Source organism: Mytilus californianus, unplaced genomic scaffold, assembly GCF_021869535.1.
Source record: "Mytilus californianus isolate M0D057914Y unplaced genomic scaffold, xbMytCali1.0.p SCAF_16, whole genome shotgun sequence".
Lineage (NCBI taxonomy): Eukaryota > Metazoa > Mollusca > Bivalvia > Mytilida > Mytilidae > Mytilus > Mytilus californianus.
The window spans coordinates 3,308,100-3,333,726 of record NW_026262648.1 but is presented as its reverse complement, the minus strand read 5'-3'; the positions used below and the strand labels follow the sequence as shown (position 1 = coordinate 3,333,726).

Here is a 25,627-nt window from a genome sequence, read left to right as displayed (position 1 = left end):
ACTAACCATTCATTCATAATTAATTTAATGTGCTTTATCATTTAGAAAATTTTCATTTAAAAAGATTGTGTCTGTCACAAACGGTTTTCAACCTTTCTTTTTGCCACTCAAAGTACCCCTTTATAAACCCCATTGCACGAAGAAGAAGAAGAAGAAGAAGAAGAAGAACCTAGAAGTCTTCCCAAACGAAGTTAATAACAATAGTAAGACGAGAATGATATTGGACCATCGTTATGCAAAATTTTACAAGATTATATCGAGCTTATTTGCACTTTTGCTTTGGAAGCTATGGTTATGGTTGAAAAAAAAATTGGGAAAAAATTGCTAAACTTACAAATAATTTTGTTTTAGTTATGATGAAATGTGTCCCCAAAAAGGGAGCTATAATAAGACCTAACTATAAAGTCTGTTTATATTATGTCTTACGAATAGCAATAAAGAAACGGGGAAGACTTCACAAACAAGTTCAGAGATCCAAGGATATTTCTTGTTTAAACAAATATAAATAAGCGAATGAACCATGTTAGTTTTTTGTTCGTTTCTAGTAATAGTCCATTTACAATACAGGATGTTTTAAACAGCATGGTTTGAAAATTGTTCAATTATAAATAATGAGACGAAAGCTATTGAGTTCGTCTCCCCCTCTCACATTCACTTACGGGTGATTATATTTGATATCAATGGTAGATTTCATAGATACATGGAAATATAATCCATTGTGAAAGTCCTCAAGTAATTCATATGAAATAGACGCGTAACACTATCTTCTTGAGTATAAATGCTTGGCAATTGTTAGACCAATCATGGAATATACATTTGAATTATTGGGTGGTTGTATCCAACAAGATTCTAATAATTAAGAACAGATTCAGATGAAAGCAGAGATAGTAGTAACAATGTTGCCCGTGTATGTTAGTAGCGAACTTTTTATTTATTATTTATTATCATTCAAAACAGACTGGTAATTGCAAGCAGACAGGAGACAGTTTTGATTCACCAGGAGAATAAAAACAGATTTAGAGGATACAGCTAACACTCGAATTCTATTTCACTTCTGGCTTGTCATCTTTTTTTTCTTATCATATTGTGCTTTTTTCTTTATATTTGTTTTTGTACAACATCTTTCTCTGTATTTATTTTTGTATAACATGCATTCATATAATATTTTTGTCATCATTGACTATTTTGTTTATAAATATTCGTATTGGGAGAGGACGTCTTTAATGTTGTCATAACTTGTGTCCAGTCCCTAACTTTTGCTATTCTTGTAAATAAATATGATTAAACTGAACTCATGAAGATGAGAGAATCAGTTCAAACGAGAAAACCAGCCTTCTATTTTTAAATATGTTGCTTCGAAAACATTGTTTGTAATTATAATAGAAAAGAAAGGATATAGACACACTATCAGTACTTGCACAGCAAAAAGCACAAAAAGCAAAGGAACAGAGCTTTTCTTACTGTTCTTCACCCCAAAGTAGCAGCGAGGCCTTTACCACGGAGCAAAATTTCTCACCTCACTTCAAGTTTAAGACGGCTCCTATCACAGATTAAAGCGGAGTTCTTTGCAAACTGACGATCACGTCACAGCTGCGAATTGAAGAAAAAAGCCATGGAGTAATAGTAATAACATAAATCTGTCAAAGAAATCAAAAATTTACTGTCATAATTTAGTTCGACAATCACACGTGCAAAAGAAAAAAAAACCTTAAAACAACCACAGGGCACATCGATGTATATGTTATATAACCTGAAAGGAAATAACGTATGTATAGGGCAAAATAATCGGTTGACTCTGTAAGATGTAAAACCACAATCTCAGGCCCGGACATACAGTACTGTAAAGAACCTACTGGAAAGTAGTACATACTTAAAACAAAATATTTCCTACGCATATAGGAGTTAATATCAAACTATGAAGAATATGTATTGGTAATTTAGGTATCAAAGGAAAGGTGAAGGACTGGTGATTCTTGTAGAACACCTTTTGACTGACTATTTTGAATAAGCCGTGTAATGATCGTTAACCAAAAGCAATACAAAACCATGATTAAAAATTAAGCTATGATTGTAAAGAACCCCCCTCCCCCCCCTTCCCCTAAAAAAAATCGAAGGACACGGTAAAAGTACAGTTGAAAAAACTGGGTAAAACCAAAAAACTCGTGAAGGAACCAAGACCTACATCATCGATCTTACTTTAACATCTGAAATGTATCAACAAAATATTGGGGATAAGATTAACAAATTTGTAAACCATATCTAGATTCGAAAGCAGTCCTTCTTAACTTAAGAGGATTCAAATATGTAAAATCCATTTTAATGAAATAGGTCTTCGTGTTATATAAAACTATCATTCAAATGTTAATATTGACTGGTTGAAAATGACGATTAACAGATCAATACTATCAGGATTGATTCTCACAGAGGTGAATACTTTTTAAAGCATACCGATGTTGTTACTGTTTTGTCCGGGACTATACTTACTTCGATTATTACCATGGACAGGTACTATATTTCTAACACCGATGTTTGAACTGTAATTCTAATATGACGTGCTTCTTTCGCTTTGTAAACAACATCGTGATAAAATTCTCGATATATCTATAGGTTGCAATTCTGTAAATATAGACAATGCAATTTTCCATAGGAACTCCCTTTGCGGCTAAAACTGTGACACTTTTACTATGAAGTTTCGTGAAAAATAATATCCTAGAACGGAAAGTTTATATGCACTACTATTTTATTCAAAGGTCAAAATATAGGGCTGTGCGGCATATTTTCAACATTTATATGCCCTGAACATTAAAGAGTTTAAACTTATACTAAAATTCTATACTACCCTAACCTCCATTTTTGGACCTCCTAAGAATTAAAATTTAGGCACTACCATGTTTTTCTATACTGGTTACATTCCCAAGTGATGTCTCTACGATATGAAACACAGAGATCATAAATGGGAACCAGTACGTTAACAAATTAACATATCTATGAATATTATATATCTCCCCAAAAGAGGCGTGGTTTGAGAAACAGCTGTATTTACAAAGTGCAACCTATACAAACATTTATTCAAATAGAAAACTCTCTAAAAACACTTTTTCTCACAACAATACTTATTTATCAGAATTATAGCCTTAAAGAAATCACTGCATATACTCTAAGTTTCCTTTTACAGTACATTTTATACCCCTACCCCTGTTTCAATTTTTAAAGATTTTGAAAACAAGACTTTAATTATTGCCAGCTTACCCTATGTGCATGTTTTCTGACATGAACTGTCTAAAACCTGTTTGAAACTATTCTGATAACAAATTGAAAGCATTTTAAAATACTATAAATGTAATGTTTAGTAGTTAATCATTCCAACATTCAAGATTATACAAAGTATCCAATCCTGCCTGTGTCTCCAGTCCACATCTTACTGTATGCCTATTTGTCAATTAAAGTTCACAATTTCTGCCTCAAATGGTCAGTTTAGAATTCATGTTACAACAGTATCATCCCTAACCATATATCTAACATAAGTTAGTTAATATATGAACTAGAAGTGTTTAAGCAAAGCCATATTTGCAAAAGTTGTATTTATAAAGATATCAGTCTGGTGCATAAATTCACTAAAAGTTTGATAGAAATGACTGCTTACATCTGATTTTTGCATAACTTCCTAGCACAGTTATTGTTTTCTTTACAAAAGACCTTTGAAATAATAAAATCATAGCATTTAGAAGTTAAATTATCTGTTTTATGACACAGGGGGAGGCATTTTTCTCTGTTTTTTTGCCCCTGGGGCCTCACATTTCCTAAATTGTTTCCCTGTTTCTAGCAATATGGAATATTTGGTACATATTTAGGATAGAACACACTATTGTAAGTTTTATTGAGGTCTTTTTGTAATTCTAGCTTGTACTTTTTATGCCGCAGTCACAAAAAAGCACATTTAGGTGTTACGGCTTACTTTTGGGTTATCGACAGGACAAAAACACCCCACCAAAAATATTTAAGAAGGATCAATGAGTTGCAATGACTGCGAAGAGTAAATATAAGCACTTCTAAACAATTTAAATTACAAATAGGCATATATTATGAATTTATTTTTAATTCAGGGCTTTAAGTAAACAATACATACTGTAAACTGTGAATTTATGCTGACTCATCATAGTTTAGGCCCAGGATTTTCTCAATCTTCATGAAATATTTATAAAACTTCATATTTGAGTTAAATTCTTTAAAATCTCTGAGATAAACAAGATTTTGTCAAATTCTGTATGTTCTAATTTTTAACCCTATATAGGTTGCAATTCTGTAAATATAGACAATGCAATTTCCCATAGGAACTCCCTTTGCGGCTAAAACTGTGACACTTTTACTATGAAGTTTCGTGAAAAATAATATCCTAGAACGGAAAGTTTATATGCACTACTATTTTATTCAAAGGTCAAAATATAGGGCTGTGCGGCATATTTTCAACATTTATATGCCCTGAACATTAAAGAGTTTAAACTTATACTAAAATTCTATACTACCCTAACCTCCATTTTTGGACCTCCTAAGAATTAAAATTTAGGCACTACCATGTTTTTCTATACTGGTTACATTCCCAAGTGATGTCTCTACGATATGAAACACAGAGATCATAAATGGGAACCAGTACGTTAACAAATTAACATATCTATGAATATTATATATCTCCCCAAAAGAGGCGTGGTTTGAGAAACAGCTGTATTTACAAAGTGCAACCTATACTTAGTGCAGACTCAGAGATGTACATAATAATGGCTGTTACAATATACCTCCCACGTAAATCCACATGTTTCGTAACCTATGTTCAAACGCTATGCCGATTTCGCTGTGTTAAAAATTAATTAAAAAAAATCCTACAGAACCTTTATTCTTATTCTGATGCATAAAAAAAGATTTAATGCATTAGAGCTCGAAAAAATGTACAAAATAAAAAAAATAAAATTCCGTGAAATTCCATTAATGCTTTTGGTGCATTAGTGATATTTAACGAACGAACGAAAACGCTAAAGCTGAAGGTTTTTCATTTGCGTGAACCCTCCAATTCGTATAGTATTGCATTAAAATGAAGTTTTGAGGTAGGTGTTGTTTTATTTTCTATTCTATTGCATTATTCGCACATTCACTGATTTCAGCAAGTTACAATGTAACATGGCGGCTCCCTAGTTACGAAATGTCAATCTTGGATTTGACAGTAACTTACGAGACAAAAAGTAAGTGAAAAATGGCAAATGTTGGGGTTGAGAATTAAAAGAATTAAACACATGTTTTGTAGCGGTTATTTAAGAAATAATTCATGCAAGCTATAGATTTATTGGACATTTTTAGCTTTATTTAATAGGGAGTAAAATAGAAAAGCCACACACACAGCATATCCTTCCTCGCTTCAGTTTTTTAAATGACCGTATCTGTCCTATTAGAATCTAAATAATTCATGGAAGCCATAGATTTGCTGGAAATTTACACCTGGCCTGGGCCGTGATAGTCGAATTTTATCCTGAGTGTGTATTATGTTATGTTTGTATTAATATTGCCTTCTTTTGTACTTGTAAACATATCTTGAAAACATGAACATCTCGATGTGGAAGAGGTCATGCTGACTTAGTCCTTTCCACCGAAGAATGTATGTATTTTCATTGAAATTGATAAAAGAATAAAACAAGATTTGTTTTTAAGTTAAAATAGTTTGGAAATTGTATATCAATAGGATAGAAAATGGAAACGGGGAATATGTCATAGAGACAACAACCCGATCAAAGAGCAGAAAACAGCATGAAAATGATCAACACAAATTAACAAAGGGCTAATGGCAGTTACTGACATGCCAGCTCCAGACCTCAATTAAACAGATCGACAGGTTATGTCTTCATCATACGAGGCTTACTTCCAACAAAAAGATATTCCTATTTTTCAGATTTAAATACAACATATCAAATAGTTAGTATGAACATCGTCCACTGGCCAGGGGAGTACGATGTTAAAGCATCAGCACAAGCGTTATTACGCCTCCGAACTTTTTATTATTTTAACATTGACAAAGCTATCAATGGTATTCTTTTTGATGAACAATGTCAACCACTAAATCCGTCACAAGTACTAAAGATTATTAGAATCGCCATAGACAGTAATCTGCTAAACGAGGCGAAGCTTTGGTGTGAAGCTTTACTACGCATACTTCCGTTTACTTCCTATCAAGACGAAAATATCAATGACTTGGCTATCAATAGGTTTTTGGCCGCTATATACAATCAGGTTAGAATGTCTTATGTTAATTATCCAGTTTTTAAAGGCTTTATTGAAATAAATTAGCATTCACTTATCATACATTGTACCATAACTTTAAAAAAAAGTTTAATAATAGTACAAAGTGAAGTGGTATCTTATAGCCATGTTATGACTTTGTGATTTTTGTAAACAGAATAGTTAAATCAAACACAATTAAAGATGAATATTTAGGAAATTTAAAAGATTTTTGGTATTACTTGACAATATGAATATAAGTTATTAACCTGATGGTAAAATATCATGCCGTTCTACACTAAGATGCAGCTGTATATTAAGTGTTCTCTTTCTCATAGATTCCTACTGCTCTTGCATAAAAGTAACGGCTTTCAATGGAATAATAACAAATGGGGAACAAATTTAAAATTCAAAGATACAATATGTTGAAAGATCGCCATAATCATAACGCTATGGAATATTCGACAAAGAACCAAACTAAAATTTATTTAGTGTCAGCACATAAATAAACAACAAAAAATAACCTGATCAATGGTGAGCTCTTACAACCGACCATATAAAACATCTTGATCACATTACATTGCATAAAATCAAAACATAAAACTATGTAGAATAATGAAAAACAAAGACACCAGAGCACAAATAATATCGACATAAAAGCAGAAGTGTTAATTTGCATATGAATTCAACCTTTTATTTCCACTTTATGAAATGATTTCTGTTCATAATTCTAATATCACGGATGAAAAATAACCAATAAAAGTATACACAATTATATTCTGTTTATATTTCAGGCTGGTATGCATAAAAAAGCAGCAGGCGTTTTGTTAGAATTAACTCAGTCTGGTAAGGCTCTGAATATTTAACACGAAAGACAAAACGATATGTTATTTGAAATGTAAACGAATTAAAAGTACTCAGCTGTTAATAATAAAATTACTTATAATACTAAATTAGTAATATGGACTAGTAATGGTCATAACATACTCGTAATGGGAAAAGAAATAATAATATTATATTAGTAATAGGGAACAGTAATGATACTTGTGCACTTGTAGTAGTGAAAAGTACTGATAATAATACAAGTATATAATAAACGCATTGATAATGATTCTAGTAATACTAAAAGTAATGATAATTATATACTAGTAATATAAAAAAATAATGGTAATTATATACTAGTAATACTAAAACTAATGATAATAATATGCTAGTAATACTAAATGTAATGATATAAATATACCAGTAATAGAAAATAGTTATGATCATAAAACTAGTAATATTGAATAGTAATCATAATAATACCAGTAATAGTCAAAGGTAATGATGATAATCTTAGAAAAAGTGAAAAGAAGTAATATAATAATAATTACAGTGAATAGAAATGATAATTATTCTAGTTATAGTGAATAGAAATGATAATAATTCTAGTTATAGTGAATAGAAATGATAAAGATACTAGTTATAGTGAATAGAAATGATAAAACTTCTAGTTATAGTAAATAGAAATGATAACAATTCAAGTTATAGTGAATAGAAATGATAACACTTCTAGTTATAGTGAATAGAAATGATAATAATTCTAGTTATAGCGAATAGAAATGCTCATAATCCTAGCAATAGTGAATAGTAATGATAATAGTTTTGGCAATGGTGAATATAAATGATAATACTATTGGCATAGTGAATAGTAATGATAATAATTCTAGTTATAGTGAATAGTAATGATTATAATATTGGCAATACTGAATTTTAATGATAATAATTTTGGCAATAGTGAATTTTAATGATAATAACTTTGGCAATGGTGAATATTAATGATAATAATATTGGCAATAGTTAATATTAATGATATAATAATTTTGGCAATAGTGAATATTAATGATAATAATATTGGCAATAGTGAATAGTAATGATAATTATAATTCTAGATATAATGAATAGTTATGATAATGATATTGGCAATAGTGAATAGTAATGATAATAATTTTGGCAAAAGTGAATATTATTGATATTATTATTGGCAATAGTAAATATTAATGATAATAATTTTGGCAATAGTGAATATTAATGATAATGATATTGGCAATAGTGAATATTAATAATAATAATATTGGCAATAGTGAATATTAATGATAATAATATTGCCAAGTGAACATTAATGCTCATTATACTACTTATAGTGAATAGTTATGATAATACATGTAATACTTGTTATATAGTCTTTTCAACTGGATGTATTTGTATTGGCCCTGTTATAGCATCGAAGTTAGCTGTATGTGCCCCGAGAATCTATAATAGAGTCAAATACAGAAAAAGCTGGTTCATAAAACTTTTATTAAATGATCCCAATTCTTCAACATTGATGAAATTTCTGATTTCCCGTGCAAGTACTTAATCTTTACTACTTCAATTCATTTCATCTAGCAAATATAAAGTATCTGGGAAGAATAAATCAGACAATTTAACAATGCTTACTCTTTAATCGGCCGCGTCCGATGATTGATCAAGGCAAATAAAACAGTGATAGTAATAGAAAGTTTAACTCAAAACGTCTGAGGAATAATTTTGTTTCAAATCGTTACATAGCACGTCACATCTTTTGTTCATGCTATTTTAAAGGGGCATTAGCTACGATATATACAAAAATTAAAGATAGGATTTTGTTTGTTTCAATCATTAATGAAAGTGAAATCGTGAAATAATAATTCGCTTTTAGCAGCCAGTTTGGTTCAATTTTGTCAAAATAAGTTAAGAAACATTGCTGATGAATTATTCACTTGCAAGTGAATAATTCGACCTCATTAAGTCCGTATTCATGTGAACTTCAATTTAACCCATTCGCTAGAGATTGGTTACGTATGAACTAGGCGTGTTCAGCCATTAAAAGGAAAAGAATCTCAACATTGGAAGTGAAACAAGGGTTAACCATTTGATTGACTGATTCGATCCACAAAAACTCATTCTTATATAGGTAAAAACGATAATTAAAATATTTGTTAAATCTATAATATGAAAACAGACATAGAAAAATACAATTGCACGAGTTCGCTATCTATTTATATCTATATTTATGTTTATATCGGGTTAAATGACCGTCGGCAGTCTTCGGAGGTCACGTCGATCATTAATTAAGTGGCGTCTAGACTAAAATACACACGAAATGCTGATACATATTATCGTGTTCATGCATCGTAAATTGTTTATTTTAGACTTTTAATAATTTGAATATACGTTTTAGTATGTTATAAGTCGAATGCGAGAATTTGAGTTAAATCGGGAATATTATAAAAATGTATATTACGCTTACCGATACGTCCAAAGTTAGGTGAGGCGTAAAAAATGAAACCGGATGTGAAAGTCCCGTATTATCCAATTGATTTCAGTAATGAGGCACCAAATTCTGGGATATATATGCCCTTTGAGACTCACAGTCCACATCCAGCATTGTCGACCCAGTGCTAGTAGCTATAAATTGAACTTTACAAATTTGGTTCCTTAATAATTAGGAATGCTCCAAACTGAAATGTTGAAAGACATGAAAGTATGAATACTTGCGGAACTGTTTTAACAAAAGGGACCTTTAAGGAATAGCCAAAAACCATTCATATATGGCCAGACACTGGCTACTGGGCTTGTGATATTCCCAGGGACTTATAATTCACAAACAGGTTATCGACCAAGTGGTAGTGAACGAAAGTAACACATTAGAAATTTCGTGCGTTCAAAGCGCTTTCTAGATTTACCTTTATCGGTAACGCTCAAAACCAGAGAAATGATAGTCAGGTGTATATATATACTAAGGAAACAACATGACCAAACAGAACATTAAAAGACTAACAAAAACATCTAAGTAGATATAAGAAGATGTGGTATGAGTGCCAATGAGACAACTCTCCATCTAAGTTAAAATTTATAAAAGTAAACCATTATAGGTCAAAGTACAGTCTTCAACACGGAGCCTTGGCTCACATCGAACAGCAAGCTATAAAGGGCCCCAACAATTACTAGTGTAAAACCATTCAAACGGGAAAACCAACGGTCTAATCTATATAAAAAACGAGAAACGAGAAACACTTATGAACCACTTCAACAAACGACAACAACTGAACTTCAGATTCCTGACTTAGGACAGGTGCAAACAACTGCAGCGGGTTTACACGTTTTAATGGTACCAAACCTTCATCCTTTTTCTGAAACAATAGTGTAACATCACATTACATTGTACGAAAGCCTATTAGGGTCACAAAAAAATATTTTTATCTCGTAATTACGAGAAAAGTATCGCGTAATTACGCGATAATTATCTCGTAATTACGAGATAATCATTGTTTTATCTCGTAATTACGAGATAATTATCGCGTAATTACGAGAAAACTATCGCGTAATTACGAGATAAGACGTTTTTTATCTCGTAATTACGAGATAATTATCGTGTAATTACGAGATAACTTTCGCGTAATTACGAGATAAATATCGCGTAATTACGAGAAAACTATCTCGTAATTACGAGATAAAAATTTATTTGGCCAAGTAGATTAAGAGGAGAAAGATTTTTGTAAAAGATTAAAAAAATTTACTTAATTGCAGAAATGACTTTAAAGGGCAATAACTCCTTAAGGGGTCAATTGACAATTTTGGTCATTTGACTTATTTGTAGATCTTACTTGGCTAAACATTTTCGCTCCTACAGTTTATATCTTTCTATTATAATATTCAAGATAATAAACTACAAAAACTGAAAAATAATCTTAAAAATTACCAATTCAGGGGCAGCATCCCAACAACGGGAAGTCTGATTCGTCTGAAAATTTTTATACCCTGTCATATTTGCTCTAAATGTTTTAGTTTCAGAGATATAAACCATAAACTACATTTTACCCCCCCCCCCCCCATGTTCGATTTTTAGCCATGGTGGCTATCTTGGTTGGTGGGCGGGGTCTTTGGATACATTTTTTTAAACTAGACACCCTAAGGATGATTAAGGCCAAGTTTGGTTCAATTTGGCCAAGTGGTTTCAGAGGAGAAGATTTTTGTAAAAGTTAACGGACGCCATGTGATGGGAAAAGATCACTTGACCCTTTGGGTCAGTTGAGCTAATAAAAACAGGCGTTTTATCAGGTGCCCCGGAAGGGTAATCATGATCTGTATATCTATATATATATATAGATGTAATTTTATCTCGTAATTACGAGATAGTTTTCTCGTAATTACGAGATAGTTTTCTCGTAATTACGCGATAGTTATCTCTTAATTACGCGATAATTATCTCGTAATTACGCGATAATTATCTCGTAATTACGAGATAAAAAATGATTATCTCGTAATAACGCGATAGTTTTCTCGTAATTACGCGATAATGATCTCGTAATTACGCGATAGTTTTCTCGTAATTACGAGATATTTATCTCGTAATTACGAGATAAATAATTTTTTTTTGTGACCCTAATAGGCTTTCGTAACATTGTAATGCAACCTTTAAAAACCAAATAAATCAGTTATAACAAACTTTTTTTTAGATATATTAGCATTTCTGTAATTGATAGAATTGTCATAGCTTTCCATAAATATGTTTTCATTTAGGATACTCTGAAGTCGACCAAGAGTATGAATTTTATAAAAACAGTATTAATGAGACAGACGAGAAACAAAATATAGCACTGGTTGCAGAGGAATATGATAACCATTATAAACAGTTATGCAGAGAGAATAGAAAAGTATGTCTTGAAAGTTGATCTTTCCAATACGTTCGCACAAAAAAAATTCCAAAAATGTCTATCTAAAGAAAATTAAAAAAAAACGAGTAGATGAGTAAGAAGTAATTACTGAAAAAGTAGGAAATCAAAGTGAAAAAAAAACCAACAAAAATGAAATTCAGAAGACTTGGCAAGAGTATGATTACTGAAAAACCAACCGAACTGTTTGAACTCATATGGTTTTGCTTCGTCACTGATATGATTTAGAACATTTGAGTACGCATAAAACTTGTGGCTAGGACAATCTTCTTCAGATACGTTCAATACCTAGCAATTGGAGAAGCCAAGTGGAGAAATAGCTTCCTATTTTCTAATTGGAGATTATTTTTTTTAATCTAATGTGATTTCACACAGAACAGCTTATACAAGAAAACACATTCTGCTCCCTCAAGTCCTTGAACCGGTTTTACAAAGTTTGAAATTCGCTCCAGGATTTTTTTTTATTGTAAATTTGTAAAAGTAGTAAAACTGTGAATATCGGTAAGTTTCGAAGGATCTAATAATGTAATATTCATTTAAAAAATCATTTTGTAAAAAAAATGTCGTAATCCATACACAAATGAAACAAGGTTAAACAGAAAAATGACACATTAAATAATCCTGTCTTAAAACTATTTTTCTTATAAGAGTCAGAATAGCGTTACCTCCAAACGGAGTGAAACCAGGTACATGAAGAGGAAAATATTTCTTGTGTTTTTAATTCTTTCAACGATTTCATATTCGAATTATATAGAAACTGTCAAAGCCAAATGAAAATTCCGGCAATAAAGTTAAAGTCATATGAAACGAGTTTCATGTAATTATAATATTATCGAAACTATTGAACCAAAGCATGCGGCTGTTTTCTGCTCTTTGGTCGGGTTGTTGTCTCTTTGGCACATTCCCCGTTTCCATCCTCAATTTCATATATTCTAATATATGCACCTGTATGCATGTTTGTTTACATTTATTATGAATCTATAACGTATTATCGAAAAACAATATTTCATTTAGTGATTGTTGATCAAAGCTAATTCATTTTCGAGTTTATTGCAGAAGTTTACCGGTTCACGACATTGATAAAAAATCAACACAGAGCATGTGGAGCACATGAAAAATATTTGAATTGACAGAGCCATTTTTTGTTATATATTCCATGCGTTCCCATTTATTATTTAACATTTTCCGTAACAGTTGTTAAATGATTTGGTGTTTTTAATTTGTTCTTTAAGAATTAGTTATTACTATTTACCTCCCAGTGCATGTTTGTTTACATTTTTTCATCACGGTTTCACCCTCGCACTTGCGCTCTGCGATGGCCGAAGAATTACGATAGGTCTCATAGTAAAATTCACTGCATACGGGAAAATATCGGCGAATTAGTGTACGGGAAGACAATAATTTAATAGCAGTACATTTATGAAGATTTTGATAATATAAAGAATTTTCTTTTACAACACTTCTTTCATAGTAAAACGTATTATATGATTTTAACCTCAAAACTGTGCATGAAAAAGTTAAAGTCTTCAGTAACTTAAAAAATGACACACTATGACGATACCGATCAATTAATTTGTAATGGCAACCAAATGACTTAAGTAATTATTTATCATTTCTTTCTTTAGTTGCTTTTGATAATTGATCGACGTAAAGGCGCATACAATTTTGCATATCAAAGACGCAAACACATGTCAACACAATATGAATATAGACCATGCCTTGTACCCGACCATTGGCTTAACGGAGAAGAAAGTGATGTTTTGTCAATTTCAGAGTTTTCTTCCTGGCATTTAAGCTTGAATTAATTGTTCTTCACATGAGTATAAGTCAGCTTAAAGGCGCGAATGATAAGTATCCTTGAAAATATCGAATGTTCGTAAAAAAATCGTTGTTGATCTAAACGTCCAGCAATTATCATAATTTCCTCTTTGATGTACATGTATTTGCCATTGGAATCATTTGATTTAATAGAATAGGTCTTTCTGCAGAACCACAGCGTTTGTTAGAATAGAATTTTGATGATTTCTTTGCTATATCATGTTGTAGTCTCCACGAGAATATTCCAAACTATACTGCTATTCAAGTGTTACATCTATACCATACTATAATGCAAAGGTAGAGATTGCTAATCTTCAACCAAAGATACTCGTATTCCATGACGTTATATCAGAGACGGAAGCATCCTATCTTCGACAAGAAGGCAGCAAAAAGGTATATAGTATTAGTTAAAAGTTGTTTTTTTTTGTTCTTCTCACTTTAAGCATTATCAATAATTCTCGTTAATTTTATCTAAACATACTTTTTATAAATACAGTGTAATCAGATATATTTAGTCTGTGGCATAGATGTTTCAATTATTATAACCACACCTGAAGGTTTACTGTTGAATATTGTAAATTCATGAGTTATTGCGTGCATTTATTATTGCGATTTTCAATGAATGGACAAAAATGCAAGATTCATTATTGCGATTACAGGAAAATCTGCATACAGATATCGTAATGCGAGTTCTTATTAATGCGATAATCACCAAGTCGCATTAAAAAAACCCTCGCAATAATTTCTGAATATACAGTATGTTAATGGTATTATCATGCTATTGTTTGTCAAGTGAATATGTTAGCTTGCTGTTCGGTGTGAGCAATGCTCCGTGTTGAAGGCCGTACCTTGACCTATAATGGTTTACTTTTATAAATTGTAACTTGGATGGAGAGTTGTCTCATTGGCACTCATACCACATCTTCCTATATCTTTGAATAAGGGCAACAGTAGTATACCGCTGTTCAATAGTCATAAATCGATTAAGCGAAAACAAATCCGAGTCACAAACCAAAATCGAGGGAAACACATCAACTATAAGAGGAAAGCAACGGAACAACAGAAACACTGAACTTGAACAAAAACAAACGCCAACATACATAGAAACGGACTATTTGATAACTGCCATATTCCGGACTTGGTACAGAAACATTGTTTTCCTCTAAGTACCAAACATAAATATACTTATTTTCTGATCAAACACCATATTCAGAAATAGAAGAGTTTTTACATAAAACATCCTTATTGCACATTCAGATTTTAAGTACGGAATATTTGTGCATATTCAGAATTAGATAAGTACAAATATATAACAAAAATACACAATTCCAAGGTTTATTCAATAAAGGGGAGTCCATAAAAACTGACAAAATCAAACGTTATTAACCATCGGAAAAAGTTCAAGTACAGGGACTAATTATCTCCACTGTCGTTTCATTTACAGTATCCAGATTTTGATTTGGAAACAATAATCACCGCCACCGGAGGTATGAACTCACGAAAATGTCTGATTGAGATTTTAAATCGAGTCTTTCCATAAGCTGTCTTTAAAGGGTATTCGTAGTTTTAAAGAAAACAAATATAAATATGTACATACCCATACGTAACCTATCTGATAAATGCATATTTAGCCATTTGTTACAACTTTATATACAATAGCAAAATGGGAGAACAACTTTGGATAGTTCTAACTAATTAATAGAAAATTATTAGTTATAGACCTAAAGTAAACCATACAATAATCTATCACTTAGTACCAAGATATTTATTATAGGTTTTTCATACATTCTTCACAATTTTAAAAGAAACATAAAAACCTACAGTTTCAATGTTCGTAAGCACTTAACTTGTTTCTAAAATATTATATATATAAGATACGATAGTTTATTATCCAATCAAGGACCCCCAACAAGCATACCGTCAAATTGCAACAAAGTCTGGCAAAAAGGCAAACAAGATACATTGTGAATTATGCAATATATAACTATCATAAAGTTAAATTAAACTGTAAAGTAGTCAGGAAGGAACACTACATCTTTAGTGATACATGTATTAGCATACTGTTAAACAAGAAGGTACAAGTTTCGGACTATATGCAAATCACTCTGAAAGTATTGCTTAACAAGAGTTCGTTCTAATTGGCTGACTAATGATGTAGTTAAGATTTTATTGGCTTGAACAAGTTATAAAATCGGGAACATGTTACGTATGAGAGACGAAAATATATTCGGAAGATGACAATCCGGATCAGTATGAATATTCCAGCCCGATTGATGAATATATTGCTATAGGATGGTGTCAGATCCACACTGTTGGATAAGCGCTGATATTCAAAGTTAACACACTATTACTCATCAACTTCGCTTTCTTTGCATTATACACGATTCGTTTCTTTCATTTTTCCTTTGTGCGATGTAAATAACATATCACCAGTCATTAATTATGAATATTATATATCATTCCAAATGATATATAAATAGCTCTATAAAAGACCCTCATTCGTTATCCCCAAGAGCGCTGAGTGTTAGATTCGCAGTTTGTCTCATTTTACTAATAAAACTAAGACACAAATAAAAGTAATCAAAAATGCAAAAAAAAATCTAAAGGGGTTCCGCAGAACCCTGTGACTCGCCTGCGTTTGCTGCTGTCAGTGTAAAAGTGTAATATTGACTAAAAAGTGAGGCCATTTATCAGTAAAATACATAATTTAAAAAAAAATTCAAACTTTTACCTTAGATGCTATTTCTTGGTCTTGATTAGACTGTCTGTAAATGTCAACTGTAAAAAATGAAGTCCATCTATCAGAAAAATACTAAAAATGAAAAAAAAATATTTTCAAAAGTTTGCTTCAGACATTATCTCTTAATCGTTAAAAAGATTCTGATAAAGTTTCATAACACTCTATGTGTAACAAACTTTAACTCTAGACTGTAAGTCCACTTATCAGTAAAATACGGAAAAATGAAAATAAACATTTTCAAAATCTTGCTCTGCATACTGTATTTTAGTCATAAACAAGTTTCTGTCCAAATTTCATAAAATTCCATGTAGGTTTGACAAAGTTATTGATGTCCGAAAAAACTTTAACCACAGACTGAACCTAAATGTTGACGCCGCCGATGCCGACGACGGAAACTAGGATCGCTTTGTCTCGCTTTCGCGAAATAAATTTCGCAGACTCAACTAAAAAAAAACAACCTGCTAATAAATACATATGACATAAAGATGAAACTCTTTCATCTCATGAAAATCACGTCAAGACAAAACTAAAGCTGGTATAAATTCGGAGACTGTTTCCTTTTAAAAAATTCGTAAGGGTTCCGCGGAACCCAGTGTCTCGCCTACTTTTCCTGTTGTCTATGTTTTCAGTGTAATAGGGGTATGCACATAATAGATTTACAGTTAATGAAATAAAACGTTTGAAATGTATGAAAAAAGTTATGCTTGTAAAAAATGAATACAGTATGCAATCAAATCCATAGATTTATAAAAGAGTTGAAACATAAATTCATTGAATGAACAAATGATAAAGAAGATAATTTTTACATTGCTTGATGATTTATCCCTTAATTCAGACGACGACGGAATGTAGGATCGCTAGACAAAAGTCGCAGGCTCAACAAAAATGGGGAAAACATTATTAAAAATTTTCCTCTAGATACTATCTTTTGATTGTAAGAAGCTTCTGTCCAAGTTTGATAAAAAATCCGGGATGGTTTGTGAATCTAATAAATGTTTCACAAATTTCAACTGCAGACTGTATGTAATGTTAACTGGAAAAAAACTAAGTCCATTTATAAGTAACATACGAAAAATTGGAAATAAATTTTAACCAAATTTTCATCTAGATACTAGGTTTTTATCATAAACAAGCTTCTGGTACAAATCCAGGATGGTTTAAGGAACTAATTAATTTTTTTTAAACTTTAACTACAGAGTGAATGTAATGTTAACTGGCAGAAAATTTAAGTCCATTTATCAGTAAAATACAGATAAACAGGATTTTTTTTTACAAAATTAATTCTGGATACTATCTTATGATAATAAACAAGCTTCTGTCCAAGTTTGAAACAAATCTAGGATAGTTTAAGAAAGTTGTTAAAATTTGAAAAACTTTAACTTCAGAGTGAATGTAATGTTAACTGGCAGTTAAACTAATTCCATGTATCAGTAAAATACAGATAAACAGGATTTTTTTTTACAAAATTAATTCTGGATTATGATAATAAACAAGCTTCTGTCCAAGTTTGGTAGAAATCCAGGATATTTTAAGAAAGTAATTAAAATTTCAAAAACTTTAACCACAGAGTGAATATTTGTGGACGCCGCCGCCGACGACGACGACGACGACGACGGAATGTAGGATCGCTATGTCTCGCTTTTGCGACAAAAGTCGCAGGCTCGACAACAATGAAATAGTTTATATAATATCTGTATTTTCCCCAGTAATCAACCATAAACAAGGGTTGAATTATTTGTTTACGTTATCGGGAAGTGTGATTCTTTCTTGATTATAAAAATAACATTCTAAGAGAAATTTTGTTTCCTTCGATATCGTCTGAGAAACAAATATTACAGATTGTTTCTTCAAAGGGCACACATGTTTATGTGTACTTCCAATTTTTAACCTTCAAGCATGACCTGCTTACCCTTCGATATCACTTGGCATTAGCTAATGTGTCTGGTGGTGTTCGTGTTGCTTTTAATTTCTTTGAAGAGGGTTGTGTACCCTTCCAGAGCCCTTGACATGTTTTGGGTTTTTTTTTTTTTTTTTTTTTTTTTTTTTTTTTTTTTATAAACTTAAACAATATTGTTATTGCGTATATTTCATACTGTTCAATGTATTGGGTTGTTTCTGCACAAACAAATCACATTTTGATATTGTGTAAAGATCCTACTCGAGCAATATACGTACGTTGATAAAAGTCTGTGTGCATGTTATTGTGCTTTAAAACAAATGCAGACTCAAATTCGGTGGCATTTGTTATAGATTAGGTAAATATTTCAGTCAGTAGTTCAGTTCATGAGCATGATATCACAGGTTTCTAATAACCTGTCAGACTATTCGTAACTGGTCGTAATTATACCCGGAACTATACGGACACGTATAGTGTGTTCACAGCTTGCTGTTAAGTGTATCCAGCAACTAGATGTAGTGATTAATGGAAAAGTACACATGCATGGTACAAAGTTCTGGAAACTACGCCAGTTCTGACAAATCTAATTGGTCAGGTTGGTAGGTAACTTTGATCTCCAAGTATTCAATTATAATAGGTCAACAGTATATGTTATTGTTGATCACTAATTTATTCAAGGTGAATCCTGGTTTCAGACCACTGCAGGGTAAAACCCTTTGTGAGCTTATACGTTTATCTTCACTGATATGGAAAAGGTAACCATTCAAAAACAGTTTTAAATCAACAAACACGTGTGATTTTTAGAAGAGTTTTATAAATGATTTTTTTTAAATACTGTTTTTTTTTTAGTAATCGTAACACTAGAAAGTAGTTTTATACTGATATATTATGAGTGTGTTTACAAAATAGTAAAGCTTGTGAGGTTAGAATCCGGATCTTCGATTATTTTAGAACAAAATCTGACCAGAACTGGTCATGACATATACACAGTACAATTTTGCAAATAAAATGACATGCGATCCACGGAGAGCAGGCTCTCTTTCACTTGTCGGTGCGCAAGGGTACACTTTAATTTAATTCATATATTAATAGGTTTAACTTTTATCAGTAAACTAAATTTGAACTGAAACATTGATTTTTATTTGAACAAATAAATTATTAAGCTATGTTCAGTCTTTCAGTTAATGTTCAAACTTATCCACTGCATTAGAACATATTCACCCATTCTAGTCCAATGGAAAATCAGTATTTTCCTAGTACATGGCTTTCCATGCACTATAAAATGCTACACATGAATGACTTTTCATTGTGGATTAATTATGAAAGTGAACTCTTAAAAATTGCACTAACAAAGTGTACAACCCCAAGGCAATGTCGAAGGGAAAAGAGCAAAAGAAAAAATCATGAGTAATGTTGTTTGCCTAATTACCAGGTGTTATCAATGAAATCAGGAGAATAGAACTACAAAAGCGTTTTAAGTTGAGATTCCAACATTGTAAATATTATTTAAAAGTGCATATATAGACACCCCCCCCTCCAAAAAAAATTAAAAAGATTTGAAAAGGGGACAAAGGTGTAGGTAAAAAACATGTAATATTCAATCTAATTGTTATACCAGACCTTAACTTGATGTTTTAAGAAACAATGACTTGATAAAAAAATCAAAGGAAGTTTTTGAAAAAAAAACACAATACATTTATCAATAAAAAAAAGCCAGCATCTGATGTTGAAACAGTTGTAAATTAAAAGTTATTGATGACTTTTTTTCCTTATTAAAAATTATACAATTTTAGAAAAGTTGATTTATATAACATTTTGAGCTTTTCAAAATGATAGAATTTTAGATCTATAAGATTAAATTGTACCTGAAGCTAGAAGAAATCTCAATTTTTTAATAATTTCTCCTTTTTTGTTATCACAAAACTATCACATTACTCTTTCATTCCTTCTGTTTAAATGACCATTAAATGTTTTACATCCCTTTTACTAAAGTAAACATGTTAACACTTAAAGTGAGCTACCATCAAAGTTTGATTCTGACAATGAGAGTCTAATTTTGTTATGTCACTCGAAAGGTGAATATGTTCTAAATTGGTCAGACAATACTTAGTCATGTTTTATGAACATTCAAAACCCTCGGCTACGCCTTGGGCTATAAATATTCATAAAACATGACTAAGTATTGTCTAACCTATAAGTAAATTCAGTACTGTTTAGACAAATAGCTTGCGTTCAATTAATATCTGTTCACTCTAAGTTCAAATTGTTCACTAGCTATCATTTATTTTTACGTAACTAAAACATACTGAATTGTCTGAAAAGGTCTTAAGATCTTTGTTTGAATATTGTTTTTATTGGTAGAGATACTGATTTTGTTATTAGTAAATTAAAAACAAACTTAATATCATTGCTATACACATATGTACATTCAAGGTCATAAACTCTGTCGATACTTAAATTTAGCATGTTTTAGTCCACCAGATTCTGTATGTGCCTGTCCAAAGTCAGCAGCCTGTTATTCAGTTGATGTCGTTTGTTGCTGTATATCATATTGGTTTTCGTTTATTGCTTTGTATATAAATCAGGCCGTTATTTTTTTCATTTGAATTGTTTTACATTTGTCATTTCGGGGCCTATTATATCTTACTATGCGTAATGGGGTTTGTTCATTGTTGAAGGCCGTACAACGACCTTTAGTTGTTAACTTCTAGGTCATTTGGTATCTGGTGTAGAGTTGTCTCATTGGCAATCACACCACATCTTCTTATTTTTATATTAATGTTTAAGTTTCAGTTTTTTCAGATGATGTTCAAAATGACCGTTTAAGACTGAAATTCACTAACTAGAAAAAAAATAATTATAGGTTTAACTTTAAACGTGTAGTCTATTTAAGGATACATATAGTTAAAAAAATAACCTTGTTTTCATCTTCGCTATTACCATATGATTTGCATACCTAACTTCAACGACTTCATCAAAATGACTTCTCACTTTTTACTCTTAATTTCGGAAATTTACCTCGTATAGGTATGAGCTTATTAAAATACAAGTTGTGTCTAACAGTTACCAAATAAATGTCTTTGAACATTGATTTTTCAAAATAGTTTGAAAGATCTACTGTTATCTCAGAGAGCAGTGACAGAGTTATCCCTGGTGCTGATACAGACCGAGTTAGTCAGACGTAAGTATGAGTCTACGGGTTTTTTTTCTGTTTCCTTCATTCTTTTTTTTAAGCCTACTGATGAATTGATGTACAATTAGGTGCATTATTGTTTTCGTGAAAGCCAAATATTATTGAAGTAAAGTCATGAAGTCAAAAAGCACATTTTTTCACCTGTAATCGTAAATTGCGAATAACGACAGGAACTACAAGCAAAATATTCAATAACTGTACAAATTCCATACTTACGTCTGACTTAACAAAAATAACGGTTAACAACTCTACCTACTATTTTTAACAATAAATTTCATAACACGCAAACCAATACTAAAATGAGAATCGAGTATCCTAAGTACAATTTTGTCAGGTTTTGTACCACCGATATTGGATGTCTAGTACCGGAGGGTATCTCCAGCAAAGTAGCTAACACTTTCGTGTTGACATAGAATAGTATGGATGTGTTCCTTTTTCTGTAAATTGACTGTTTCGATTCGAATGCCAGTGATGAGTCTTGTGTAGACAAATCGTGCGTCTGTGATACAAAATATAAGCCTGGTATTGTTGAGGAGTTTTTAGTTGAGCCAACAATTAGTCTTTAAAACTTAATTTAGGACAAGTTTTTGCAATTGATATCTTCCAAACATGAATCCATTTACTTTTGTAAAACAAAAAAAAATGTTATTTTTGTGTTAAACATTTCTGTTTGTTAGGCTTCGAAGCCTTGCAATGACTGAATGTGTCATTTGACACGCTCTGTGAGTGGAGTTTTGCTCCCAATATAATTTTTTTGAAAATGAAATAAGAATGACATTTTATTTGTTATTTTGCCGGATCAGAAATGTATAATTTTATTAATGAATAATGTTATAAGGTACAACATATAAAAAATAAATGATATCATTAAATGCGAGATAAATCTGCACTTGTAGAACAGTTAAATTGGCAGTATAACACGGATAAACGGCTAGAATGCATCACATAAATGACATAAAAGTAACTCCCTCTGTGGTTAACCAGAAATTGTGTCAAAAATGAGGTCCGTCCGAAAATGTTTCTCGGTACCGTAATGACCTTGCAGTTCTTCTGTTCGAGATATGTGTAAAAAAAAAGGAACAAGTTTATCCTCCTAGGATAGGAACACAAAAATTGATTGTGAAAATAATCAAACAAACTTTATAAATTGAGGGACGAGGTTACAGATTACTCCCCGTCTAATATCTTTCTGATATCATTATCCCATAAAAAAAACTGTATATGAATATACGATGAAAATCACTATTTAATCCATAGTTTCACTTTATACACTAAATATGTACAGCCAGGAATCATGTTAACTACTGGTCGTGTAATTTATGTCGGTTCTCAATTTACGACTTCACTTTAGAATTTCTTATATAAATTCACAATTAATCCCACGGGAAACTAGGAACGACAGAGTTTCTTGTCCTTTAGAAGAATCATGTCTTCGACGAGATCGTTGTGATCTGTAGAAATTTTCCATTATTGTTGCGACGGTAGGAACCATACTCTCCAACATTGATAATCGTCTAAGACGGTTTAAGATGGTCCTCTGGTAAGCCAGACGAGAGTTAGTACTTGGTACTCTTCTACATTTGCGGAACATCACTTATTTGTGAGTATCATACGAAATCAAGCGTTTCGTCTTTACGTTTCATCCGGTGGATCTAGTTGCTCTATCTGTGAAGTGTCTACTTCGAAGTTTGATCTTGTCATACATAGTGTCGGACAAAAGAAGTGTTACTATATGATGACGTCCAGATAGGATCACTGGTTCTTTCTCAATATGACTTAAATCACATTTGAAGATACGACCACCTACTCGAAGTAGTCCGTGCTTGTTCAAAAGCGGATTTAGGTTGGCAATCGGGCTTTGCTTCGGAATAGGTTTTGCGAAAGTAATTGATTTTTTCTCTGTTAACTTCATGTCGTGCTAATTCCAGAATCAAATTTGCAGTATCCGAAAAACTCTCCTTAAAAGTCACAGACTTTAACATTGGTGACAAGAAGTGTTCTGATTCTGCAAGATGTTATTTTTCTTTGTGTTGACTTCAGACGGAACTGTTTATTTATCAATGTGTGTGTTTCCAATTATGACCCAACCAAGTTTAACTTTTGGACAAATGGAGCTCTGGATTGTCCTATGCGTTGTGTAAGGACAAGATGTGCCTCTATGAGGTCTCTTCTAACCAGCAGTATAATTTTTCATTGTTCTTCAAATGGTGGAATTATTTCGCTAAGGGTTTCTAAATGTGGATAATGTTAAGTGTCTCGGAATTTCGTCCAGATTATTGGAAATATTATCACATTTAATTAATAAGACAGATCGAATTGTACGTCACCATAAACGGATTTCATGACGAAATTTCTACCTCTTAGTGTAGTTTTCTGGTTTATCTCGTACGTCAAAAAGACTGAAAAATTCTGACAGGTCTAGAGACCGGTTTCTTTGGTCGTCAAATATGGCGACCACCCGGATAGCTTTGTTCGCATTCTCCTTGTGATACACATCCACAGGTTATATCTTGGCACAAGATTTCCCATTCTAAGGATTCTTGAAGATCTCTGTGAAAGTTGAACTAACAGAGGTTTAATTGGTTTCAGCTGACTCTGTCTGCTCCCCATTCTAGACTGTTCTGGGGGAACTAAATTGAGAACTTGCTGATGGTTACACCCTAGAGATGAGTAGAGCGGTGGCGTGTTGTTAACCTTCCACTCATTACAGCTGCTGCTCGCGTTGCAAACCCGACTTCTATGTGTGGTTGACTCACAGTTCTTGTAGCAAACATTGTTTTGTTTTAACATTTCTTTGCGTTCCTCAATTGATCTGGCTCGGAACGCTCGGCATTCGTTCAACAAATGCTTTATCTTATATAAGAAACAAAGATCTTGTTGTCACTTGTTCTCCAAATTGCTGTTCAACTGCCGTCTTAAGAACGTTCATTTTAGAGTACGTCTGAGGTGTGAACCTTGGCTCAGCACCTTTAACTTTATTTTTCCGACTCAAAGTTGAAATCAGGATAGTTCTTAATCTTGTTTATTATTTTTAAGAAGGATTCTTCTTTTTAAAATAATAGAGAACAGATGGATCATGATAATTTGGCCATCAATAAAAGAAGGAGCTAGGGGAACGTTGAAGAACTTTCATCTTTTGAAAAGGGAAGTACATTTTAACAATTTTGGTGTTATGACATCGTCCGGTACAAACGGAAGATCGACAGTTTCTGAATAAAAATTGAATTATCTTCAAAAGCTACCTACAGCTACGTTTACAATATTCCCAGAAACTCAGTGCAACTATCAGGGAGAAATAAGGGATTTCACTTTATTGAAGATTGTACAATTACGCAAAGCCACTTCCCCACAGTGAATATTGACATCTCATAAGGATTGGTATTAAACCTGCACCAGCCAATTATTAATTGGCATTTGGTGTAGCCATTATATTTCTTTAACCGGGGGCAGACTATCACCTATATCATGTATGCTTTAGATATCAATTTTATTTGGACGATAAAATCAACAAATAACCCAAGCAGCGATTATAAATGTTTGGATTATCTAAAACGATCTCCATGTTTGTTTTAATTGCTATGTGCCTTGATTTAAGCATTTGATTGACACGAAATTTGTATGTTCTTTTCTAAATAGTTTACAAGATCGACGGTTGTCCGCACAGGGAACTATAGAACGGTAGCTGACTCAATACGAATTAGTCAAACGTGAGTAGAAATACGACATTCAACTGTAATGGTCTTAAAACACGCCTTCTATTGTCAGATGTTTGGAAAACGCAAGAAGTATTAATATTTTCTTTTCACTTTGTATTCAGTCGGCTATCTCATCGTAAAGATAATTCAATTTTTAGTACTGTAGTTAATATTTACTTTATGTGGATTCTGTTGTTTTTTTTTAATTACTGTAGCATTAAAGTTTTGTAAATACCATCATTGGTGCATAGGCATAGCTGTGTTCTTTTTGTGTTAATATATATAATCTTT

At 32.0% G+C, this 25,627-nt stretch overlaps 1 protein-coding gene across 1 annotated transcript in view; it reads left to right on the top strand.

Annotated features, from left to right (window-relative positions):
- The window catches only part of LOC127726088 (prolyl 4-hydroxylase subunit alpha-1-like), a 134,545-nt gene that overhangs the window by 85,689 nt on the left and 23,229 nt on the right, over positions 1-25,627 (top strand). Inside the window, exons 3-7 of the mRNA XM_052233423.1 lie at positions 5,933-6,270; positions 7,053-7,104; positions 11,842-11,975; positions 14,040-14,204; positions 25,278-25,348. Of these exons, the coding sequence (XP_052089383.1) occupies positions 5,933-6,270; positions 7,053-7,104; positions 11,842-11,975; positions 14,040-14,204; positions 25,278-25,348 (760 nt within the window). The remainder of the gene's footprint in view (positions 1-5,932; positions 6,271-7,052; positions 7,105-11,841; positions 11,976-14,039; positions 14,205-25,277; positions 25,349-25,627) is intronic.